At 37.4% G+C, this 22,962-nt stretch overlaps 1 protein-coding gene across 2 annotated transcripts in view; it reads right to left on the minus strand.

The window, feature by feature from the left end:
• Positions 1-22,962, minus strand: part of LOC105940239 (cGMP-dependent protein kinase 1) — a 130,632-nt gene that overhangs the window by 58,189 nt on the left and 49,481 nt on the right. For both annotated transcript variants that reach the window (XM_012882729.3, XM_012882727.3), the window contains exon 3: positions 16,273-16,386. In XM_012882729.3, the coding sequence (XP_012738183.1) occupies positions 16,273-16,386 (114 nt within the window). The remainder of the gene's footprint in view (positions 1-16,272; positions 16,387-22,962) is intronic.

Consider the following 22,962-nt stretch of genomic DNA (forward strand, 5'->3'; position numbering starts at 1 on the left):
TCCATCGTTGTGCTTTGTTTCGGTAATATCCACGAAGAACCCATTCAGAAAACTAATCATATAAACATTAGCCAAACCAGTAGGTGGCTCAGAGATTATAAACGTATTTTTCTGTTTAAGTTTCTGCGGGGAAAATAATTCTGATGTTCAAAAATGTTTTCACATATGACTGAGAATTGATTTGCTATATGACAATGTCTGTTTGTTACATTTGTCCTGCAAACTGATTAACTCAAAGACAATTTTAACTCAGCCACAAGCATTTAAAAAAATATTTTCTCCTAGCTGCCACCACCCATGAATGCTATATTTCAAAATCTGATGCAATAACATGCTAATATTTTAGAACTAGTGTTTCAATAGAAAATAGTCTACATGTGTTGGTGATTTCAGCAAGTTGTTCCAACAAAGCTTGGACAAGTTTATATTTACCACTGTGTTGCATCACCTCTTCGTTCTGCAAAACTCACACGGTCCTCACTTTTCGGAACTGAGAAGACCAATTGGTGTTATCAAAGCGAGAAGTTTTCCCATCCTCGCTTAATGTCAGATTTCAAACAGATTAAATAATGTGCTTCGCTACTTGCATGTTTTCTTAAGGGCGATAATATTTTAAAAGTGTATGATATTTATATGATTTCTTTTTTTTGATACTAACTCCCCATTAAAACGCTGCCTGGTCCTTGATTAGTATGATCAAACCACGTTTTTTCATGCTTTAGTTATTACGTGTTATTTCACCTGACAGACCCCTGAACATTCTGATATCCTATGTTTAAAAGAACAAGACTAAAAGCTAATGTTGGTGACTAAACACAAAGCAAACACTGTTGGAACTTTATTATTTCGTAAATTATCTACACTCAATTAATCAGGCAGTACAGAGACTGGGAAGGAAACCCTGAAGAAGTTGAAGACTTCCACAGCGGAGACTTGAGTATCTGCAATAAACTGAACACTGCATAGAGCTGGACAGAAAAAAAGCCATTACTTGGTGTTAAAAATAAGAAGGTACTATTTTAGCTTGCCAAAAGGCATGTGGGCAACTCCCAAATATATGGATGAAGGTGCTCAGGTCAGATGAGATGTAAAATTAACTTTTTGTCCAGTTTAATTTGTGATTAAACCTTAATTTGTAAAATACAGCAATAACAAATTAATAAACATAAAATGATGGTCCATCTGTTGTATTTCTGCATTGTTCTCACCAAGTAAAGCTCATCTTCAAATGGTGATCTGCACCACGTGATATAGCAAACATACACTGTCTGGCACAGACCCAACACATCCCGTCACCCCAACAATGCCATTCCCACAGTGAAACTTGGTGGTGGTGGCATCTTGCTGTGAGAATGATTTTCAGCAGCAAGGACTGAGAAACTGGTCCGATTTGAGGGAAACATAGATGTTACTAAATATGGGAAATTTTTTTGAGCAAATCTGTGTCAGTATGCCTGTGATTTCAATGACCTCTTAAACCAACACTTGAGGAGTTTAAGGGGAAACATTTAAATGTGTTGGAATGTCCTAGTCAAAGTCCAGACCTCAATCCAATCGGTTAGACTCAAAGATCGTTGTTCGCAAATGAAAACCATCCAACATGAAGGAACTGCAGCAGTACAGACTTGGGGGGGTGGGGGCTGCCATTGTAGACAATGAAAATATAACAAAGTGTTTGATGCTAGTGGCATTACACAATGAGCTAAGAACAGGCTTCACTTCACTTGTATAACTTCAAACTAACTTAAACAAATAAGTAAATTAAAGTGTCTTGCATTATGGTAAAAAAAAATGTTTCCTCTTTTCAATATTTTGAAAATATATTTTCCTTTCTGTTTATGGAAGCCCAATGAATGCATTGGGAAAATTAAATCCAGATTTTCCAAAAATGAAATCTTAGCAAATTGTAAATTCAAATGAATCGATGAAATTGATTTATATCCCAGCCCTCCAAATTGATTTGCTTCAGAATTAAATATCAAATTACTTTATTTAGTTTTGGATATTAATACTTCTGCTTCTCTATGAGTACATTTCCAACAACTCTGCCTCTTTCTTCATCACTTGTCATATTCAATGTTGTATAATAATTTATTTAAGGGTTTGTGTTCAACATTAGTCCATTTTTATATTTTTGCAATTTTCAAAGCACAATTAGAGGCAGATACTTTATTTGATTTATTATGAAAAATGTCTCAGTAAAACAACTTTAACAGAGTGACATGTGAAATCTAAAAGCAACTGGTATGCTATAAAAACACAGTACTGTGCTGTCCATTTCTCACAGTGTTATCACACTCCCTGCAGGCCTCACAGCATGCTGTGCTGTGTTCGGTTTTTATCAAACTGTTACAAAACACAGCAATCAGTCCTCTTCAATGAAAACCATATTTTTCCTTTTGAAGAACACAGCATTACTAACTATACCTGTTTGAAAACATATTGTTAAGCAGTTACTCTACCGGAAAGCTGACCTCCAAACTGAGATCCTTTCTAGTTATAGCATTCTCTATCGCCAACATTTTCTTTTAGTTATCTTTTTCAGTGGTTTCCAGGCCTGCAGCGTACTATAGTTATATTTAGTTCCATGTCCAAAATTGAGAAAATATGTAAAAAAATAAAAGATATAATCATGAAGAAAAAAGGCACTGCAAGGCAGTGGAAAGTTGCCAAAAAGTGAAGACAAGTTTTGAATCCCAAAGGCAAAACTAGAGGGGGCAAGGTCTGTAGGTCCACTTTCAGTTCATAAAATAATTTTTTTACATAGTGAGTTATCAAGTGAAAAGGAAGAGGTCAGAAGAAACATCGTGTGAGAGTAGTGGCTTGGACACTTAACAAACCGGTGCCTTAAAAAGGGATTTAAAAGCTCTTTGCAGTGAGCACAGTCTGTCTATATTTCACCACACTCCCCAGTAACAAAAGCTGCCCTTTGAAACAGTAACATACGTCTTTTTGCTGCATCAGAGAAATTGGGCCTCTTCCCATTTACTTCTACAAACCTCACCACTTCTATGTAGATGTTTTTGAAGCAAACATGCTCAATGTATAATTTTTTGTGCAGCAAATAATGATAGTTATTTTTAGCAATAAAATGATCCAATGTTCAAGACAGTGCCATTAAAGAAACCCCATTAAGATAAGATAAGATAGTCTTTATTGATCTCACATTGGAGAAATTCACTTGTCACATTATCAACCATATATAGACATGCTTCCTGTTTTGGAGATTACGAATCATGAAAAGACCAGGCTTTCTTAAGTTAAAAGGTGAGCAATGGAACGGCTGGCTCTGATTAAAAAATAAAAGTTTCATATTTTCAAGATTTAGTTTTTTTTTTAGATTTTCTGACACTAAATAATATTTTATATAATAGTGTAACATATTTGTTCCAGTTTGGAACAATGATTTTCAATAATATGCGTTTTTATTCACCATCCCTTTCACAGTGAATGGGTCCTCATCCAACCATGTGAGACCTAGTTCCAATTGTTTTCTTACTTTAAATTATTGCTCAGTATTTTCTGTCTTTTTGTGTACAATCAAGTTCATTTACTACTTTTTTATGTTTGAGGGACTTTTTAATTTATTGTTGGATCCCCAAAGGCTAGTTAGTTTTTAAATAAAAAAAAGTATTGCAATTGCCCTTAGAAAGAAAACTAAATAAATAAGATGCATTGAGCAGTTGAAGGAAAGATTCCAGCGCATCTCATCTCGTTAGCCTTTCCTTATTGTCTCATGAGGCAAGCGTAAAAAGGTCTAATAAAAAGCAGCTGCACCTGCAGGCCTGTTTTCTATATTGTTGCCATCTGAAGCTGCCTCTCTGGGTGTTTTAACCTTTCAAGTCGTCTGTAGCCTCAGAAGAGCATCTAGCTCCAGGCTCACACCTGCGCACCAACGTAGAACTGAGACAACAACAGCAGCAGGGCATCCTCTCTTCACGTACTTACAAACACAAAAATAAAATCAACTAAATCATCAGGAGAAGTGGCACCGGTAAGTTGTGGAAGTAAATGACAGTAAGAAGCAAAAAGTTAACTCCAAAGTGACCTAAAACAGCAGGTGGAGGAATATGCTGCTACCCTCTCCATGTTGCCACAGCATTTTTCTTTTTCTTTTTTTTTTCTACGCTGGCAACAGTGCTACCATGGCAGCCATGGAAACAGAGCGGATTTCTTCCCCACTTTGTCCCACTGGATTTATATCTGCCAAATCTATTCTTTCCGTCTTCTGCTCTCTGTTTTCATGGTTTTTATGGTTATCTGTTTAAATCCTTTCTCCCATGACAATTATTATCCTAAGTCTCTGCATGTATAATATGAAGAAAGAAAATAACTGAGCCTCAACTTTCACATACATTTTTTGAACACTTGTTTTTTGAACATCTCAGGCTTAAAATGCTCCAGACAGTTCCCACAGCTCTCCTTACAGATCAGCTACAACTACAGTAATGTTATCTTGATTCCTTCTCTTTCTTTCTAATTGCTTGTTAGTGTGCCAGGCTAAAGTGTCTGGCCAATTTGCAATTTTATTAATTTTTGCTGTTGCATCATTATCTTTTAATGTGTCTGTAGGTCTTTCTCGTGAGCCCTTCATTTTACGCAAAAATGACTGACCCTCTAATTAGGGTCAGCTTTCTAAAATTGGAAAAGAAAATCTTCACGATGGATGAAACATCTTTAACTCTCGTTAATCCAGCCCCTCAACTTGTCAACATTTCAATACGTGGTCATGAAGGACGCTTTGCAAGTCAAATCTCACTTGGGTAAAAGCGGTTAACATATTTTTAAGGTGCCAGGTGTAGCTATATTGCCCATTATTTGACATTCCAAACGTATCTAGACTGTTTTTCTATATTTCTGTCATTTCTGTACTTCTGTAATTTAACTACATTTCTGTCTTAGTTTGAGGGCCAATTAGAAAAAACAATGTTTACATTCCAAAAGCTGCATTTAAACAAATCCAAATATTATTGGTATACGAATGTACTTCAGTAGGGAAGCTGATTTGTTACATAGATTTATTTATGAAGTGATATATTTTAAGTGTTTATTTATTTTACCTTTAATGATTTATTCGTGCATTTTCCGTTATGCCACAAATAAAAGTCATTCTAGTCAATGGGGCATTTCCAACAGACGAGAGAACTCTCCTCCGTTGTCCGTCAGACATAAGGATCATGTCCATTTGAGACAGATGACAGAGTGAAATGCGTCCATTTCTAAAAACCAGACAAGCAAGACAGATGCAGGAAGTGTAAAGCAGATCTGGTATTATTTCAAAATAAAGGAGGTAGAGGGGCGGGCTGTCTGGATGCATGAACAGATCCAGTTTGGATTGCTCCGCGGCACATTTTGTAATGAACGGACAAGGAACATAATCAGCGTGAAGCCTGCTTAAGGCAGAGGTCTCCCACTCATTTCCTTTCGGCCGGTGTCCTGCAACATGAATCAAATGGCTAAACTACCTTACTAGCATGCAGTCGGGTTCTGCAGAGCTCTGCTAATAAGCTCATATTGTAGTCAGATGGGTTGAAGCAGAGATGTATCTAAAGGTTGCAGGACACCGGGTCTCTCCGTCCGCTCTGCTATCAAACTGGCCTGACTAAAATCACATCAGGGTAACTAAAGAGCAACAAAGATTCTTTGAGAACAGAAACAAGCTAGAAGTGTAAGTATCTTTACACCATTTTATCTGCAGCAAGAGAAATTTGCTTGCAAAATGCAAGATGTGCCAAGCATAGGTAAAATAAATCTCTAAAATTATTAAAAGAATAAAGCCCACAACATACAATCGCAAGCCACATATTTTCTTACAAATATTGTTTTTTCTGTGCTGCTCAGTCAGTCTTTACTTTCAGCACGCTTTACAAGGAGATTTATTTGAAATGCAGACTGAAAGGGTCTTTTTAAAAGGCAGAAACAAATAAGTAATGGATTTTACTAATGGCTTTTTTTCAACAATCACAAAAATGTGATTGCAATGAAAGCATTGTATAAAATGTTGCTATGTACTATCTGCACACAAACTGCAAAGTGGTGTTTGCCACATATGGAATAAAGAGGTGGAATCTGGTCGACAAAAGAAAGCTTTGATTCCCGCTTACTGATTATTATCTAAAGATTAGTGAAACATGTTAATAGTGTAACATTTTGTAGCACCTATGTATTACTACTAATATGTGAAGCAGACATAGATGCAACAGTTAGCTAATGTTTCCCACAGAGAACGGAGGAGTGTTATCGCCGTAGGAGCCAAGGGAAAGAGAGAAAACTGGGCATGCTGCCAGTCTGACAAGCTGTATGTTTTATTATTTAAACACAACAAAAGCTGCCATTCTCAGCCTTCAACACTAGCCAGTCATGTTAACTTTGAAATTCCCTGCGGACAGGGTGACTGCTTTTAAACACTGCACACGCAGTCACTGTGAGACGACTGTTGCCACACCCAGGGCAGAAGCAGTACAGCTGAGGTGTATCCAGAACATCGTTGTTACTGCTGCTTCATAGTCTCTTTATGATAGTGTGATTTATTGTTTTTAGTCAACCAAGCAAGGTTCTACGTCTCTTTTAAGTGCCAGCAACTTAAAAATGTACAGAACTAATTACGAAATCAAACTAAGGTAATCAACTGACTCCAGATCAGACATGCTAAAAGCATTGATCCATTTCCAGGTCGTTGTGAAATGCAAAACATCAGCATGGCCAATTGAAAAAGCATCATTTTTACAAGATTGTGTGTTTGGTAAAGTTATCCCGATGGATCACAGAATCCAACAGTAATCTGTTCATTATAAAAGATGTGATTTTTGCATTCAGTGCAGATCTTTAAAGCACATTCTGCCCCTATCTTTTTTTACCAAACTGTTACAACACAGAAATCAGTTCTCCTGAATGGAAACCCTACCTTTTTCTTCCTTTTATGCACTAGTATAGCTGACACAAACTGACACTGCTGTACAAATACAATATTCACTTTTAGTGTAGAGCACATACTGTATCTTTTAAACTTTTGTACCTGTTATGACGGTACAAGTGCAAACCTAAGTACATGTTATTTCAATTTATGGAGCAAAAATAACATATTATCGTCAAGTTAGAGAGATTGAGTATATGGTTTTCCAACCTAAAAAATCTTTAGTCAAAGCTATGTAGAACCCCTCGTTTTCTGCAGATACATGTGCAACCTTTCTATATCTCCACTAGCTTTGAACAACTGGGGAGAGATGGGTCCAGCCATGGGATAAAACAAAGACTGAACTGCACACAGGGAACAAAAGAGCCTGGTAAAAACTCTGAATCCCAGAATGCACAGCATTAACCAGTTTTCATGAAAGGAGGAGTCACAGCTGCAATCGCTGTAATGTCATAGCGGTATAAAAGCATGAGTAATGTTTTTATGCTGCTGCGTTCAGACCAAATGTGATTTGAACGTCAGGGACATCTGGTTCACATGCAAAGTCTATGGTGGACACGCATCTAAGAATATCAAAAGGTCCTGCGGTGCATTTCACGCGTCGGGTGAGATTTCAAGCTTCTGGGCGACCAAAGCACCAGACGCTAGAGTTGGTCAACCAATCAGAGAGACCTCGTTTCCCGCAGCTCTCCCCAGGCTGCATTGTGGGGACATGCATGTGAGCGTCTTGATCTTAGTGGTCGAGCAAAAGACTGCATCTTCAAATAAACCCTGGATCCAAAGTAGAGTACAATGTTTTGTTTTTGTACCCAATGACAATCCTACGATTATCCACTTGAACCTGGTCAGGCCTGAGCTCCTGCAGAAAAGAGTCTGAAAGAATTATAGATTCCTCAAGAAAAGATATGTCCCTAACTACGTCAAAGCATTTTCCCCCACTGCCTGAAGAAGACAGCATTGAAACTGCAAACCCTGCCGCTGCGTTTTCTCTGCTCATCGGACCTGAAATGCAACTTTCTGGCTCTATCTGACGTCCTCCTGTTCATCAGAATGATTCTTAGACGAGGTTGTGTCTGTGTTTTACTGTGCTTTAATTTGTTTGTGATGCCTAACTGCTAGAGTGCTTAAAGGGCACTGAGCCTAATGTTTTTTAAAGTTAATGCCTGATAAAGGGTTACTTTACTCATAAGCTTGTTCTGTTTTATCAGGACCTCTCTTTCCTGCATAGAATGCATACGCAAGGCCCTTTTATTAGCGTGCCTAAATGTGTCTCAGTTAAGCTTTGCTAATGCTAAGATAGTAGCCATTAGTTCTGCTTTGTTTGCATTAAGCTCGTTCTGTTTGTGATGCTTGTGTTTTGTTATTGTGTCCTTTTTACTTGTAGTTTATTAGGTTTTCATATTTTTTTCAGTTGCACTTAGTTTAGTTGAATATTACTAGTCTAGTAAAAAGTTTGTCGACTGAACCATTTTCAATAGAAGCCGATAATAAATTATGTGTTTGGTGAGAAGATGTTTGTGTTCCTTTCATGTATGTGTCCAGTGTTTTTGTTCTGTAAAGGTACACCTCTCCAGGCATGCATTCATAAAAGATAACATTATTATTTTTATTCATTTGTTACCGGGTAAATACGTGTTGTTGCTCTGAACTTTTTTACTCCATCATGATACATTACAATTTGGGACATTTCCGGGCACAGCTTTTGTCGGGGACAGGTCATCCAAAACGGGGACTGTCCCCGGAAATCGGGGATGTTTGGTCACCTTATCATTGTGGCTCCACTGCTCTCACTGTATACTTTGAACATGGCTGAGAGTCGCAACAAGCAAACCACGTACAGGTTTAAGAGAAGAAGGCCCCAGGTAGAAAGAAATAAGACCAGAGTGGATTTGGGAGAAATTTCTCACGAGATCCCGCTGAGGAGTGCAAGAGCAGGTAAGACGGTTTCGCGCATGCACAGTTGTTGAAAAAGGGACTTGGGGAAACATCCGGAAAAAGTGTCGACTCTACCTTTAACTGTTACTGTCGTATGTGAAAAAAGAGGAGTTGAAGAGTTTGATTCCAGTCCAGTGCGGCATGCAATGGTTGTAACCTGTTCAGAAAGTCGAGAGGTTCCTCAGCATCCTGTCTTCAGGTGGTGCCTGGACTTGGTGACCCAAAATTCCTAACTCTGTTAATAATTGCCTTGATTAATAATTTTTCACAGCCAAACTAAACCTATTATTGCATAAAGTGATTTTTATGTTAATTTTTCTTTCTGAATAGCTCAAATTGATCGCTGACTGAATATCAGTTTCTAGGACTTGGCACAAGTTCTCAAATGGTTTTAGGTCTGCAACACATCGATATCCTTTAATCTAAACCATTCAAACGTAGCTCTGGTTGTATATTTATGCTCATTGTCCTGCTGGAAGATAAACCTCAGTCGCAGTTTCTGGTTTATCACAGGTTTTAATCATAATTGTCCTGTATTTAGCTCCATCAACTTTGTCCGACAAACATCCCCACAGCATGATGCTGCCACCATTTTCAGTGTTAGTTTTTCTCCATACAGAGCATTTGACAAGTGGGTCACAATGTTCAGTTTTGGTCTAATCTGATCAGAAAACCTTTTTCTGCATGTTTGCTGTGTCCTTTACATGGCTTGTGCCAAACTGTAAACTGGACCTCTTATACAAAGGTCAGATTTGTGAAACGCAAGATTAACATTTGTTATTCTTTCAACACATTCTCCAATCTTAGATGTGGATCTCTTAGCTCTTCCACAGTTGTTGGACTTGTGGCTCATTCTTAGATTAATGCTCTCCTTGTCAACACATGGATGTCAATGCTATCTTTTTTTACTTTTTCTGATGGAAGAACCATGTATTCCTTTTCTTGTACTTCACAGACATGTGGTATTTTATGTTGGTCTCTCACTTAAAATGCCCCCTCTAACAATTATTTAAAAGTTTTTGAATGTAATGTTAAAAAGTAATTTTGAATTGCACTATACTAATTTTTTAAAGGATAATTCTACATTTTTCTACAGGGTAAATAACTTTTTCCAGCTGTGTATTGCTTGCAAACAGCTCTTGATGATTCAAGAATGATTCAAAGAATGATTCAAGAACGATGCTCTGGGCCTTCTTCTGGAAATATTACTGATACACAGTACAGAGTCCCACAAGCCAACATGTGTATCTGTAAAATGGAGTCCTCAATCTTGAACAATGGATTTAGTCATAACCTGGTTGGTCATAAGTCGACGGAAACAAAAATCTTTCATTTTAATGAGAATTCACGTTAGTCAATGGAGACTCAAAGAATAAATATCAAACACCTTGGGTCGCTATGCGAATGCAAATGTCAGCTTGAGATGATGTTGATCCTGATCATATAAACTACAAATATATACTGCTAGGCACATATATGTGTGAAATACCTCCATTTATCACTGGCAATCAGTGGTTTTATCACATTTAGATGAACGTTCCCTAATACCATGGAAGATGTACGTTGATGAGAGCAATCCCAAATATCAAGTTTTCATCTAAATAATAATTAAACACATCTCATTTAACTTCCAAATATGAGTGAATCTCTCATTTGATTTGATGGGACTTCAAATGTCAGCTATAGGTTCTCTAATGGTCGTTTTCTATTGTTCCAAAAAGTGCTAGATCAGTATCTGGAAACGTTTTTAGTAAATGTTAGCTCAAAGATAACCCAGTTACACTGTCTTTCCAGCAAACTGCTGGCACAAAAAAAGTATTCACCAGGGTGCACATACCCCTCACTGGGAAACTGTAATATAGTTTAAAACTAGGACAGCAACTTGTATTGGTGGAAACTGCTCTGAAGACAGCAGAAGCTTATATTTGTATCATACCATATAATTCATACATGGGATGAGCTGTTGGTCAAAAAGCTATCCACACAAGCCCATATACAGCCAGAAAATGTACACAAGCATGTGTGTCGGCTTACTGGAAATACCCAGCAGTAAACATGGTTTCTTTTAGACACATACTGCCCATATAAGTGACATGGATCCCCCCTTAAATGCTCAAAGAAGTCTGCTAGTAACCATACAGATTTATGACACTGTCATTGGCAACAAGCTAAAATCCTCATGTGCATGAGATTTAATCCTCTGAGAGATGAAAACGGAGATTTTCTATTCCATCACTGCCGTAAAGATTGAGCTTACAGGTCTAATCTTTCTCATTGATTGTATTTGGAGAGTGACTGGCACTGACATCACTTTCTTAGAGATGGCTGGTCTAAAAACAAGCCCCAGATTCCCGACAACTATTATACATGGTGTTACTGAACAGTCATTGTGTTTGTATGTGTTGTGTGTCTGCCTGTGTTCTGGAGTTATATTTAGACCTGTAACATAGTGGAGGGTACATGAAGATACCCCATGTCAGCATTGTGGATACTAAGCTGTGAATTTCTTATTATTATTCAGTACATTATTCAGCATAAGTCCCTTGTTGTGATCAACACTGTCACAGCACAAAGCCCTGTCACCCCTCTATCTTATTCTGATAGCAGTGCACACAGGCTCAGGTATTACTAACATGATCTTTAAAAAGTCTTTTTGCTTAAGGATGTCCTCTCTATTAGGCTATTAATGTGCATATAAATGCAGCGACTGACAGCGACTCATATAATTACTGTCAATTCTTACACTCTCTCCTGTCAGAATGAAATAAGATACTTCTCAAAAAGACAGCTACTTAAATTGCATTGATGTTGTAATGCAAAAAAGATAACATTGGCTTATAACTTTGACAAAAGGCTGGGTATATGCAGTCACAATGATGGTAAAATGACTTTAAGTGAAAGAGATTATGACAGACTTTTCATTTCATGAAACAATTGTTTCACATGGGCTGGTAGAGAGATTAAACTGTTTACTTTCTGATTTCTATATATGCACTGCGAGTCTTAAATACATTTTTGGAAAAATCAGCATCTCATTCTGAATGTTTACCAGAAAAGCATGTTAGCTACCTAATGTTTTGCTGAAAAATGCAAGGGCCATTTTCAGGTTTAAATGTATGTTGAGGTTTTAAAAATCATGATTTCAAAATAAATTTTGTCATTACAAGGTAAGGCTTGTAAGCAGGCGGAGCCGAGTAGAGCCAGGCTGAGCCGGTGGTAAAAAGGTTATACAGTTTAAATTAGATACAAGCTGATGCCTAGCTGCAGTGAACAGTTCCTGAAGTGCACATACTGTAGGCTCGCAAAGATTTAATTCTTAAGCAGAATTTCATTTAAAATTTGTATCTTCTCCTCTATACATTAAAATTAAGTAGAAAAATTCATATGGGAAAATTGAGTTTTTAGGGCTATGATGTGAAAACTGATGTGATGGGTTTTCAAATTGGTATGAGTATGAAAACGGCTTGCATGTTCCTGTGTGTAAGCAATTTCACTTTCCTCAAGAAGCTACCGTAAAGGAAACCTGAGGGCATGTATAGATTTTCTTTTTCATTAATTTGCCACTGCCAATAAGGACATCAATTAAAAACACATTTCTCTGCATGTTTCTGTGGTACTATGTTGAATTAGGTTCTGACATGCAATCCTGTTCTTCAATATCCTTTAATATTTTAATATTGCTAAGAATATACTTTTCCCCAAAACACATCAGTCTCTTTCTCTTGTTTCCAGACAACAAAAATTATTTTGTCTCCAGCCTTTTAATATAGCTTCCTCGTTCTGCTGTCACTTCTGTCCTGTTATCATCTCTCTATTTTTTCTCTCCAACCTTTTTCTTCCACTTTCGTCTTCAGCATCTATCCAACTGCTGTCATGTGGAAATAATACGATACAGCTTTGATGGCAAAGGAACTCTTCTGAGTCTCAGGAAAGTCTCAGGCAGCATGTAAGATCGTACCTCATTTGCCAAGACAGGCAGAGCAAAACCCCAAATGAGGCCATAGCTTCACACTTAAGTGTCTGTATCTGGGAACTAAACATCACATATTGATCAGAGGAGCATTCTGGGGGCACTACACAGCCTGGAAGGTATACTGCTGGTCATAAAGTTATTTTAAGGGCTTGTTTTTATAGGGAGAATAGAAAAAAAAGCAAATACTAGGGCAAGAAATTGTCAAAAGGGTGTAAGAGTAGGGATGAAATATTCCTGTCAAACCCCCCAAGAAACTTCACTATGCAAATTAAATAAGTGTTATAAACTCAACCAATCCTGGCATTATTTGGAAAAACTTACCATTTTATGGGAATTCTGAAATGTAGTCCCAGCACTGTTTGCAGCTACATGAAGAGGTTGCCATCTCACTCTAGAAATGGTAAACTGTTTTTTTAATACTGCTCAGAATTAAAAGATAAGTGCAGAAAAATAATTAAAAATACTGCTCTAACGCTCTCTCTCTCTCTCTCTTTCTCTTGTTTTTTCTTGATTCTTGATCAGCCTTATAGAAATATAGAAATAAAACCAAATATACTCTTATCCAGAGCTGAGTTAATTTGGACAAAGAGACTCAAAACAATCAACAAAAACTAAATATTTGAGATGTATTGGGCTACACTCAGTTAATTTTCTCTGTAATATAATTAAAAAAGATTTATAGACTGCAAAAGAACAAAGATCAGTGCAGGCACAAATATCCAGTATCTTCACTGGTGAGCTGCTGCCGTCACTTTTTATTAATGTTCTCTTTTTTAGCTGTCAAACACAATAGACAAACAGGAGTGTTTAAATTTTACCCATTACCATCTATTTTTGAGACTCTTATTTTCTAAGTGTATGTATAAATGGAAGTAGTTCTTCAGCAGCCCCGTTGTGCTCACCACAAAGACATTCCATCAGGGTGGCTGGCAATGAAGACTTCTCCAATACGTTTAAATCAATTAGCGTATCTAAAAGAATTTTGAGTACTCAGTAAAAGGCTTCACAATCATAGCAATATCAGTACATAGTACAATCAATGCAAACATCTAAAAATCACAGAGAGATGGAAAAGGTGTATTTATCACAACTGATATAAGTACTGCAGCATTCACCAGAAACATTGTATTTACATCACACCGCCCTATTTTTGAGTTTCCCGAGAATAACGTGACAAGCTAGCTGTTAGCTGCTAACAATGCTACAGTAGGCATTTGTTTTGCACTGTTCTGTCAGCACTGAACAATGGAGCTATTTCACAGTTTTTATATCCAGTTCAAAATCTAAAATATTTAACATTGTCAAACCTCAGCTGGATAAGTCTACATTGAAAAGATGTTAAGGATTATGCGATCACAGCGGCTGACGCTGGAGAAAGCAGTTAACAGGGAAACAGCAGATAACTCACGGATGCCAAGGACTTCACAGATGTGGCATGCATAAACAAATGGACAGTTATCCTGAGATAACTGTCCATTTGTTTATGCATGCCACATCTGTGGCAGGGCAGAATGGACCTGTGGATATCCCTGGAGCCAGGCTAGATTACTTGAAAATAGTTTACAATTTGTAAAACATTTCTTCTATTTTTCAAAAAGTTCCTAAAGGAATTAGTTTGACTATGCTATATGGATTACAGATTATTTATAGCACAGTTTGTGAATTATGAAACCTGTAGACAAGGTTTTCTAAAAATCATGTTAAAATCTCTTCTCTCATTCACACAAACCAAATATTGTTTATTGTCTCCTCTTGTTAACTTCTAAGACACACTCGCAACTCAAAAGCTTAACTCAACACAAACAGGTTGTTCCTCCAAAACATAATTACTCATGGAGGGGATTTGGGAGATTACTGTATGTGATTAAAATTAACTGAGGTTACATCCTCCTACAGAGCTGTATGCACAGATCAAATTAAACTCCTTGATTGTAATGTGAGTCACTGTAAGCGCTAGTAGCTGCATGATTTCCATTAGAGACTATCTCCTTTAATAGCCACCCTGGCAGCTGAATTCCTTGGTACATTCATGTGTAGCGACATGCATTAAAGTAAAGACAGTCATCCTAAGAGACAGCGTCAGTGACCCTGTTAAACCAAACACACTTCTGCCCGTGTAGACAATTACATCATTTGTTCCATGCATGGGTTTTTATTAAAGCATGGCAGGAAGTACGGGCCGGTGGGTTGGTGGATGGGCAAAATAAAACACAAAAGAGAAAGCCAGACGCTCTGTCGCCAGTGGGAAGGGGAATATTTTATCCCGTAAGAGTTGGCTCATCTCCCCGTAGACACCTGTTGCCATAGTAACTAGAGATGGGAGTTTGGTTGGTTTGGCTGGTTCACTGGACTCGGGAAGGGTCAGCTCAGGCTATGCAAGTTTTGAACCATGACATGGTTGACCCCACCTTCTCTACACTTTAACTCATCCTAGCATGATCCATACAAATGTCATTTATTGATTTCCATACACCGCTTGGAAATGTGAACCAGCTCATGGTTCGCATATATAAATAAATAAATATATATATGGATTATATATATATGTATATATATAGATATAGATAGATAGATAGATAGATAGATAGATAGATAGATAGATAGATAGATAGATAGATAGATAGATAGATAGATAGATAGATAGATAGATAGATAGATAGATAGATAGATAGATAGATAGATAGATAGATCTATCTCTCTCTCTCTCTCTCTCTCTCTCTCTCTCTCTCTATATATATATATATATATATATATATATATATATATATATATATATATATATATATATATATATATATATATATATTCTTCTCAGGTTTTCCACATTGTACATCATGTTTCTTTGCTCCAACTCACTCAGGCTCTGACCTGACTGCATCTGTCATAATTGGAACTGACCATGCATTGTGTCATCTCACCGTTTTGTCTATTTTGTCTTTTTGTCTATCAATCATTCCGCCCAAACACAAATTGGGGACTACTTCCTATTCCCTGTCTCACCTAAACACACACTTTTCATATCGACGTGCTATCTTACAAGCTTTCAAAAGTGTGTAATCCACCATCTGTCCGGTCCTTTCTCAGTCTCTTCTCTTTACTCTATCAGTCTGACTATTCAAATTGCCAGTCTGATGGACCACCTACTCACCCACTGTGCATCACTCTGAGTTGGAGCTTTGACACGTGAAAGAGCAGAGGCAGTAAACATTGACATTCGGCTCACTACGGGTCTCGCAGCACACTTAGCTGAAGTGTTGTGAAAAGTCACACTGCTGATGAGCAGTGTTTGATATGTCAGGAACAATACTACACACTTACGCCTACTGTGACGGTCCTGCAGGCTTTTACAATGAGGCTGCATGTTTCAATGAATGTGTGTCACCTTGGCAACATGTGTACATTCAACACACTAATAGTGTGGAAATCATTTAAGGTGTCTGTGAAAACTCACTCTTGACAGTGGCCGTCCTGGTGCAGTTGTAGAGAATAGCCAGCTCTCCAAACACCTTCCCTGGCCCCATGGTGCAGAGCTTCAAACTTTCCTTTGTCACCTCCACCTTCCCATCTGAAACAGGCACAGAGATGCAAAAAAAGAAAATATTTATAATTATGCTGTTCAGCTTCCATATTTGATAAGCCAACTTCATCATTAAATTCAGTTTAAGCAGCAGTTTTACTCAGGAAGTGGAATAGATGTAAGTGTTTGAGTGTTTTCACTTCTGAGGGCATTCACCTTAGGTGATATTTACTAAGTTGAGTTTAAGTTTTTATGTTAATTTACCAGCCTCCAAAAGAATGAATTAGCTTTCTCACATTTTCTCACAAGAAACAAAACAATCTATATATTATGTTTGTATTTGTTGCAATAGACCAAGACAATGTAGTACATAATTTTGAAGTTTGCATTTTTCTGCAAACAAAAATCTGGAAACCTTGGCATGCATGTGTATTCATTATATTTCTGAAGGAGCAGCAGAGATCAACAGCTCAGATGAGAGAATCTATTGACAGAACAAATGTTCTTCATGCACGCCACATATCTGGCCTCTATAGAAAGGTGAGATTAGAATTGTTGATACAAAGCCATAAGAAGCCCTATCTTCCTCTTCAAGTATGGACGAAGATGCTTCAGGGAGGCTGTTGCCCCTAATTCCTGAGCTCATTCTGCCCTCCATGATGGTGTCACAGTATCATGACAGGGTGGCTTAAGTATTTTATATGGATTTCTTTACTATCACTTTGTATAAAACTTTTAAACCTGACCTCATGTTAGTGCTAGTTGTAACTACAAACAATTAAGTTATATGAACATTCCACTGTCTCTGACATTGGAAAGATCGTGACAATGTCAGAGACACTATCATGAAGATCATGACACTTATTCAAGTCACTACTAACAATATCTGGTATTTACTTATTTTTGATCTCTTTAATTCAAGTTACATGAACAGCAACGTGTTTTAAACATCAAATACCAAGTTATGTCAAAATAACTATGAAGATCATTAATTAAAGTCAATGTTTATATCTGATATTATTTAGCATATTTATTTTCTTATTTATATGAACTAGGTGCCAAACAACTGTCTGCTCAGATATACGTTCAGCAAAGATTCATCTTCAGATTCTTGAGAGCTTTTTTCTTGGTAGAACACCATTAATTCCCCGTCAACCCATCACCATTAAATCTGACTTTTTCACGTTAAAACTTGTGTGTTGGGCTTCAGTAAAAACCTTCCAGAGAGTGACACAAGAGCGCGCTCTCCACAAACTGAGATTTTGGTGCTCCTCCTATATTTACGTCACTCGTGGAAGGACGCTAACGTAAGCCACGCCCGCCTCTCGTCAACCACCTGAAATCACTGAGTTGCATTGCTGCCACTAACGAGTTGTGTTAAAAGCAAAGATCTCTAAATGTCATGCTCATGTCAACTGCTCCGTTGTTGGTTGCCAAAATAAACATGCAAATGTTTTCAGTTTGCCTGCATCTGTGGACTAAACTACCAGGGAGCAGTGAATTAAGTTCATCTTTGATAACAATGTTCCGGTGACTCTCCCTGCAACTCTTTCTTTACGCGCTTCACATTTTGCACCCCAATGTTTCATGAACTTGGGACTAAACCAGGCGAAGATGGCATCAGGCCTGCGTTTGGATAAAGGGGTGACTCCAACAATCAGTTACTCATCTGCAGTGCAGTCGGTAAGTGTTGTTCCTTGTGTAACTTTTTACCTTTCGTGTAAGAGACCGAGATACGATGGTAAATGAACCATTGCAAACTGCTAATGTTGCTAAAGCGACATCCCCACGTAAGACACAGATTTCTAGTGAATTTCTCCAATGTGAGATCAATAAAGCCTATCTTATCTTATCTTAGCATTTGTGGTTTAAAATCTCCCCATTTCATTGCTTTGCTATGTGGATGTTTGCAAACTGCTCCACATGTTTGTGTGTGCCTGTCATGATTTGGGTTTTTGTTTGTTTTGCTTTGGACTTTTCTTATCAGCCGGTCACCTCTCAGCCACCAGTCATCATCCAATCAGCTCAGCCACCAGTCAATTGGCCCACATCAACTCCACCTGCTGCCAGTAATTACCAGTAATCAACTCTGGTCACCTGTTCACCAGTCTACATATACCTGCTTCAGCCAGCTCATCCCTGCCAGAACCTTTTTTCTCTTCTCGTCTCATCCAGCGTGATGTGCCCTGCCGCTACCACATCCTGCGGCTAGCCACAGGATCCGGACTGGCAGCAGGTGGAGTTGATGTGGGCTAATTGGCTGAGAGGTGACAGGACAGGACTGGAAAAGTCCAGAAAAGTCCAAAGCAAACAAACAAAAACCCAGATCATGACAGTGCCTGAGCAAAAGACAGCTAACACATAAAGTGCTAATGTCACGCTGCTAACCAGTAAGATCCTAATGGGAACACATGAACGTGCATACACATGGGTCAAATTCTCGCGCATACATTCAGAAACAGGGTCAGAATCAGACACCAGCCCAAAACATTTTTCTCCTAAAAATGACTAAACATGAACATTAAAGACATTTTCAGAATGGTTGTATATGTAAAATACCAGGTTATGGCTCTTTTCAAAGAAATGTGAGAACAGAATCATTCAACCACTTTCCAATTTTGTTGCAGTGGAAATTTCTGGTTCCAACTTGCATGGGTTATACTTCTTTCAAACATTTTATGTGTTTAACGTTGTGAAATGTACTCAGTCGTTTATTCAGCATGTCTTCTTCCTCTGAGGACATGTCATTGTGTTAATAGTTGCTCATCTGAATGCCTTCGCTAATAAAAATCACAAATGCCCCAATTTTCTTACATGCATTCACACAAATTGCTACTTAATTACAGTTTTTATTTAAGTCAACTTTTCTTCTTCTTGATTTTTCTGCGACCCGATATTTCTACTTGAGTATTAAGAAAGAATTAATGAAAAGTAAAACAAAAGTATTCCCTACCCTAAAACATTTACACATTTTGTCAGGTTAAAAACACAAACCTCTAACCTTTTTGGGGGGAATTTATGCAATAAAGTAACACAGAACAGTGCACAATTGTGAAGTAGAATAAAGATGGTACGCTCAAAGATATTGAAGAATGTGTTCGGGTAACAGTAGACAAAAATGTAACTCTCTAGCCGTTATGCAAAATGCTACGTGTTGCGGAAACCTAACACTGCACCCTCAAGCACATTTCCCGTAGTCAAATTGCTCGCAGCATAATACTATGGGGATACTTTCTTTTAGCAGGGACAGGGCAACAGTTGATGGGGCAATCTTGGAAGAAAACCTGACAGACTCCAAAAAAACGTCAGAATGCAACAGAGGTTAATTTCAGGAGGACAAGGAGCCTAAATAAACATCCAGAGCCAACTTAGGTTCAGTACTCATTCCATCCAATCTGACTGGGCTAAAGCCATTTTGCGAAGATGCATAGCAAAAAAAAAAAAAAAATATGCATTCATTTGACATGCAGCTGAAAAAGACATTCCCCAAAAGGCACATCAAAAGGAATGGAACAACCTGGGGTATCTTCAGTAAAGTATTAACTCTAAAGGGTAAATGCAAAAACAAATGCATAAAATACTTTTCATATTTTAACTGTAAACATTTAAAAAAACAAAAACCTCTTTTTCCTTCTATTTCCCAAATTTTGTATTTAATTTTTAAGTATTTCATGTGAAATGCAAAGAAACACACAAGTTTGTTGCTTTAACATAAAATGTATACAAGTTAATAAAAACTTTACGGGGCAATGCCAAATTCAACTCAGTGTTAGTTACCTAACTTATTTAAAATCAAGTATAAACTTTTATCCAACCTTGAGGGCAAATCTTAAAAGCTACCAAATAAGAAACCTCATAACAATTTTAATTAGGAACATTTTTTAAACTCTGATCTGCGAATAGCCCACATTGTTGGGTCTCCATCTTACATCAAGTAAATCCATAATTTCATCCCACATTGTAAGAGGCTCACAAGCCCCTGTGACTCAGTTGGCTGTTGTCAGTGCGTTTGGATAAGCTTAATCTAGGAGGAATACTTGCTCTTTGAATCAAAGACTGTAGCTCTGATTCAAAGAGCACAGCCTAAAATGAAACTGTTAAAGTCTACCGAGACCAACAGTTTAACAAGTTATCTTCTCAGACACCTGTATTCTTTGATGAAATAGCAAAGCGAGAAACATAACTAATTTAAGGAGTCATTCTCTTCTCTAATTGCTATTCTTTTCCTATTGCACAAGAAGTACATTATTTCACTCCAATCAGCAGACATGTTTTCTATACCCACCCAGCATGAGACTATACACTAAGTGAGTCTTTAAGTGTGTCACCATCTCACCAGGTGCCTCCCTGCAGCTCTTACTCTTTTTTTTTTAACAGCCCTGTTTCTTATGAGAGAATTTCTGTAGCGTAAAGCTTGAAATGTAAAGAAAGAACAAAAAGTCTTTCCACCAAAAGCCATTAATAACTTTCAGCAGTGGTAATGCTTCTCTTGTTGTCAGCTGAATCAATAAAACAAGCTTCTAACGGTCACCTAGTGAACATTTCTAATTGTTCATGTCAAATATCATCAGGTTTAGATTCAGTATGAGTCAAACAACATGAGTAACAGTGTTTTGACTTCCTTCAAAAAACATGAATTTTTATCCCCACAAGCTTTTAAAGTTTGAACCTAAACCCACGCACAAAGTAAAATACAACCTTCAGCAAAATCTGCGTGCGTATTCTTAGCTCTTTTGAATAACTGATGCTAATGACATCTTTTTTAACTCTTTTTTATGCACCTCGTGTTTTCTTAAGGGAAATGGAAACTCCAAGTTATCTTTTAATCGAGACAAAATAGGAATGATGTAAAATCTGTTGAATCTCACAAAGTCTAAAAATATTATACTTGCCTGCTAATTATAAGATCATGCCTGAAGGAAAGCCACTTAATTGTACTGTAGACTGTGATTCTAGGAGAGAGGCTAATCTTTACATGGGATGTTCTTTTTACTTTTTTTTTTCAGCACAAAAAATAAAATAAAATAAAATAAACAAAACTGCACTGTAAAAAATCTGTTCTTTTAACTGAAAAACTGTGGCAGCTGTGGTTATCACAATTTCTCAGTCAAAAATACAGTAAAAATGTAAACTAGTTTACGGAACCACCTGTTTATTTTATATCATAAAACTGTGGGCTGCTTGTTATGTTCACATTTTTAACTGTAGACTTAACAGCTCCTTTTCTTTATTATATTTTTTTTAGGATTTTTTGTGACACTAATGGCCCTTTTTATTGATAGTAGGCTGACAGGAAGGGGGTCTGAGAGAGCGGGGGAAGGCATGTGGCAAAGGACTGTAGGCTGGAATTGAACCTGGGTCATCCAAGGACTGAGGTTTCCATACATGCGCCACACACATTACCCCTACGCCACCAGCGCATGCAACTGTTACTTTTAAATACACCTTTTTTTAAATCATAAAAGCTGTAATCAGTCTTCCATAAAAACTGAAGGTTTATTTCAGTTTATTAATAGCATAAACAGATAAGTCACACCATCCACCCCAAAAAAGAGCAAAAAAGCAAAAAAAGGTGCAGTAATATTGCTTTGCCTGTCTATCTGTGGCCCAGGCTTTTGTCTCCAATACTAATGTTCACTTTTATGCTGAAGATACAGCCCTTTACTGCTCTGGCTTCACACAAGAAAATACATTATGCTTTTAAAATGCTTTTGATTCTTAATCCAATTGAGTTAGCATTGAGTTTTATTGTGGACAATCCATAACTGTGTAACTTTCAAATCCAAGATGGGAGTTAAGAAATTGTTTCTTATTCTTATTTATTATTGCGTTATCAATCTTGCTTCCCTTTTAAAGCCAAAAAACCCTTGTTGCTGCAATATCTATGTTTGTATAGAAACATATGTGTGCATTCTTCCCCTCAGTCTCTGCATATGTTGGAATTACCTGCAAAGCTATATCAACCGAAAGATGGTGCAATATTACTCTCTTCACTCCCACAACGTCTGCCTCTACACAGTTGTACTGCAGATTGCTTTGAAAACGTGTGCATATGTATCCTTTCATCCTTTTAAATTATTTCTAAAACTGTTTCTGTGTTAATATCTTGTCTGGGACCCTGTTGGTAGAAGAGAGTTTTGATGTCACTTAGTGTTTCCAGGTTAAATAAATGTGAAATGAAATGGGGAAAAATGCCGTATATGTTTCCTGCCTTGGTCAGCTGGATGCCTCTTCGCCATTTGGCCCTGCTGTTATTTCCTGATAACAAAATGTCTATAATCCTGAGTATATCATCACTAAATGTGGAACAAATGATAGGCAACAGAAAAATCTCGGTTGCCCACCCTGAGTGGTTTGTGAGTGGTTTACAGGGATATATGGTTAGGAGATGATGGTTTCAAACCCTCTTTAAATTATTGAAAAATCATATTTGCTAAGAGTTCACAAGAAATTTCCTCAAGGCATTTATTGATGCAATTAATTTTTGTTTTGTCAGTGTGTTTTTGATAACTAAAGACAAGTTTATAATGGAGAGCAAACAGAAAACTGAACAAATTTTCTGTGTAGACTGAGAATTATATAGATAAAATCCTGAGACAGGTCAGCAGCAACAAATGTGCTGCT

The sequence above is a fragment of the Fundulus heteroclitus genome, chromosome 22 (assembly GCF_011125445.2).
Source record: "Fundulus heteroclitus isolate FHET01 chromosome 22, MU-UCD_Fhet_4.1, whole genome shotgun sequence".
Taxonomy (NCBI): Eukaryota; Metazoa; Chordata; class Actinopteri; order Cyprinodontiformes; family Fundulidae; genus Fundulus; species Fundulus heteroclitus.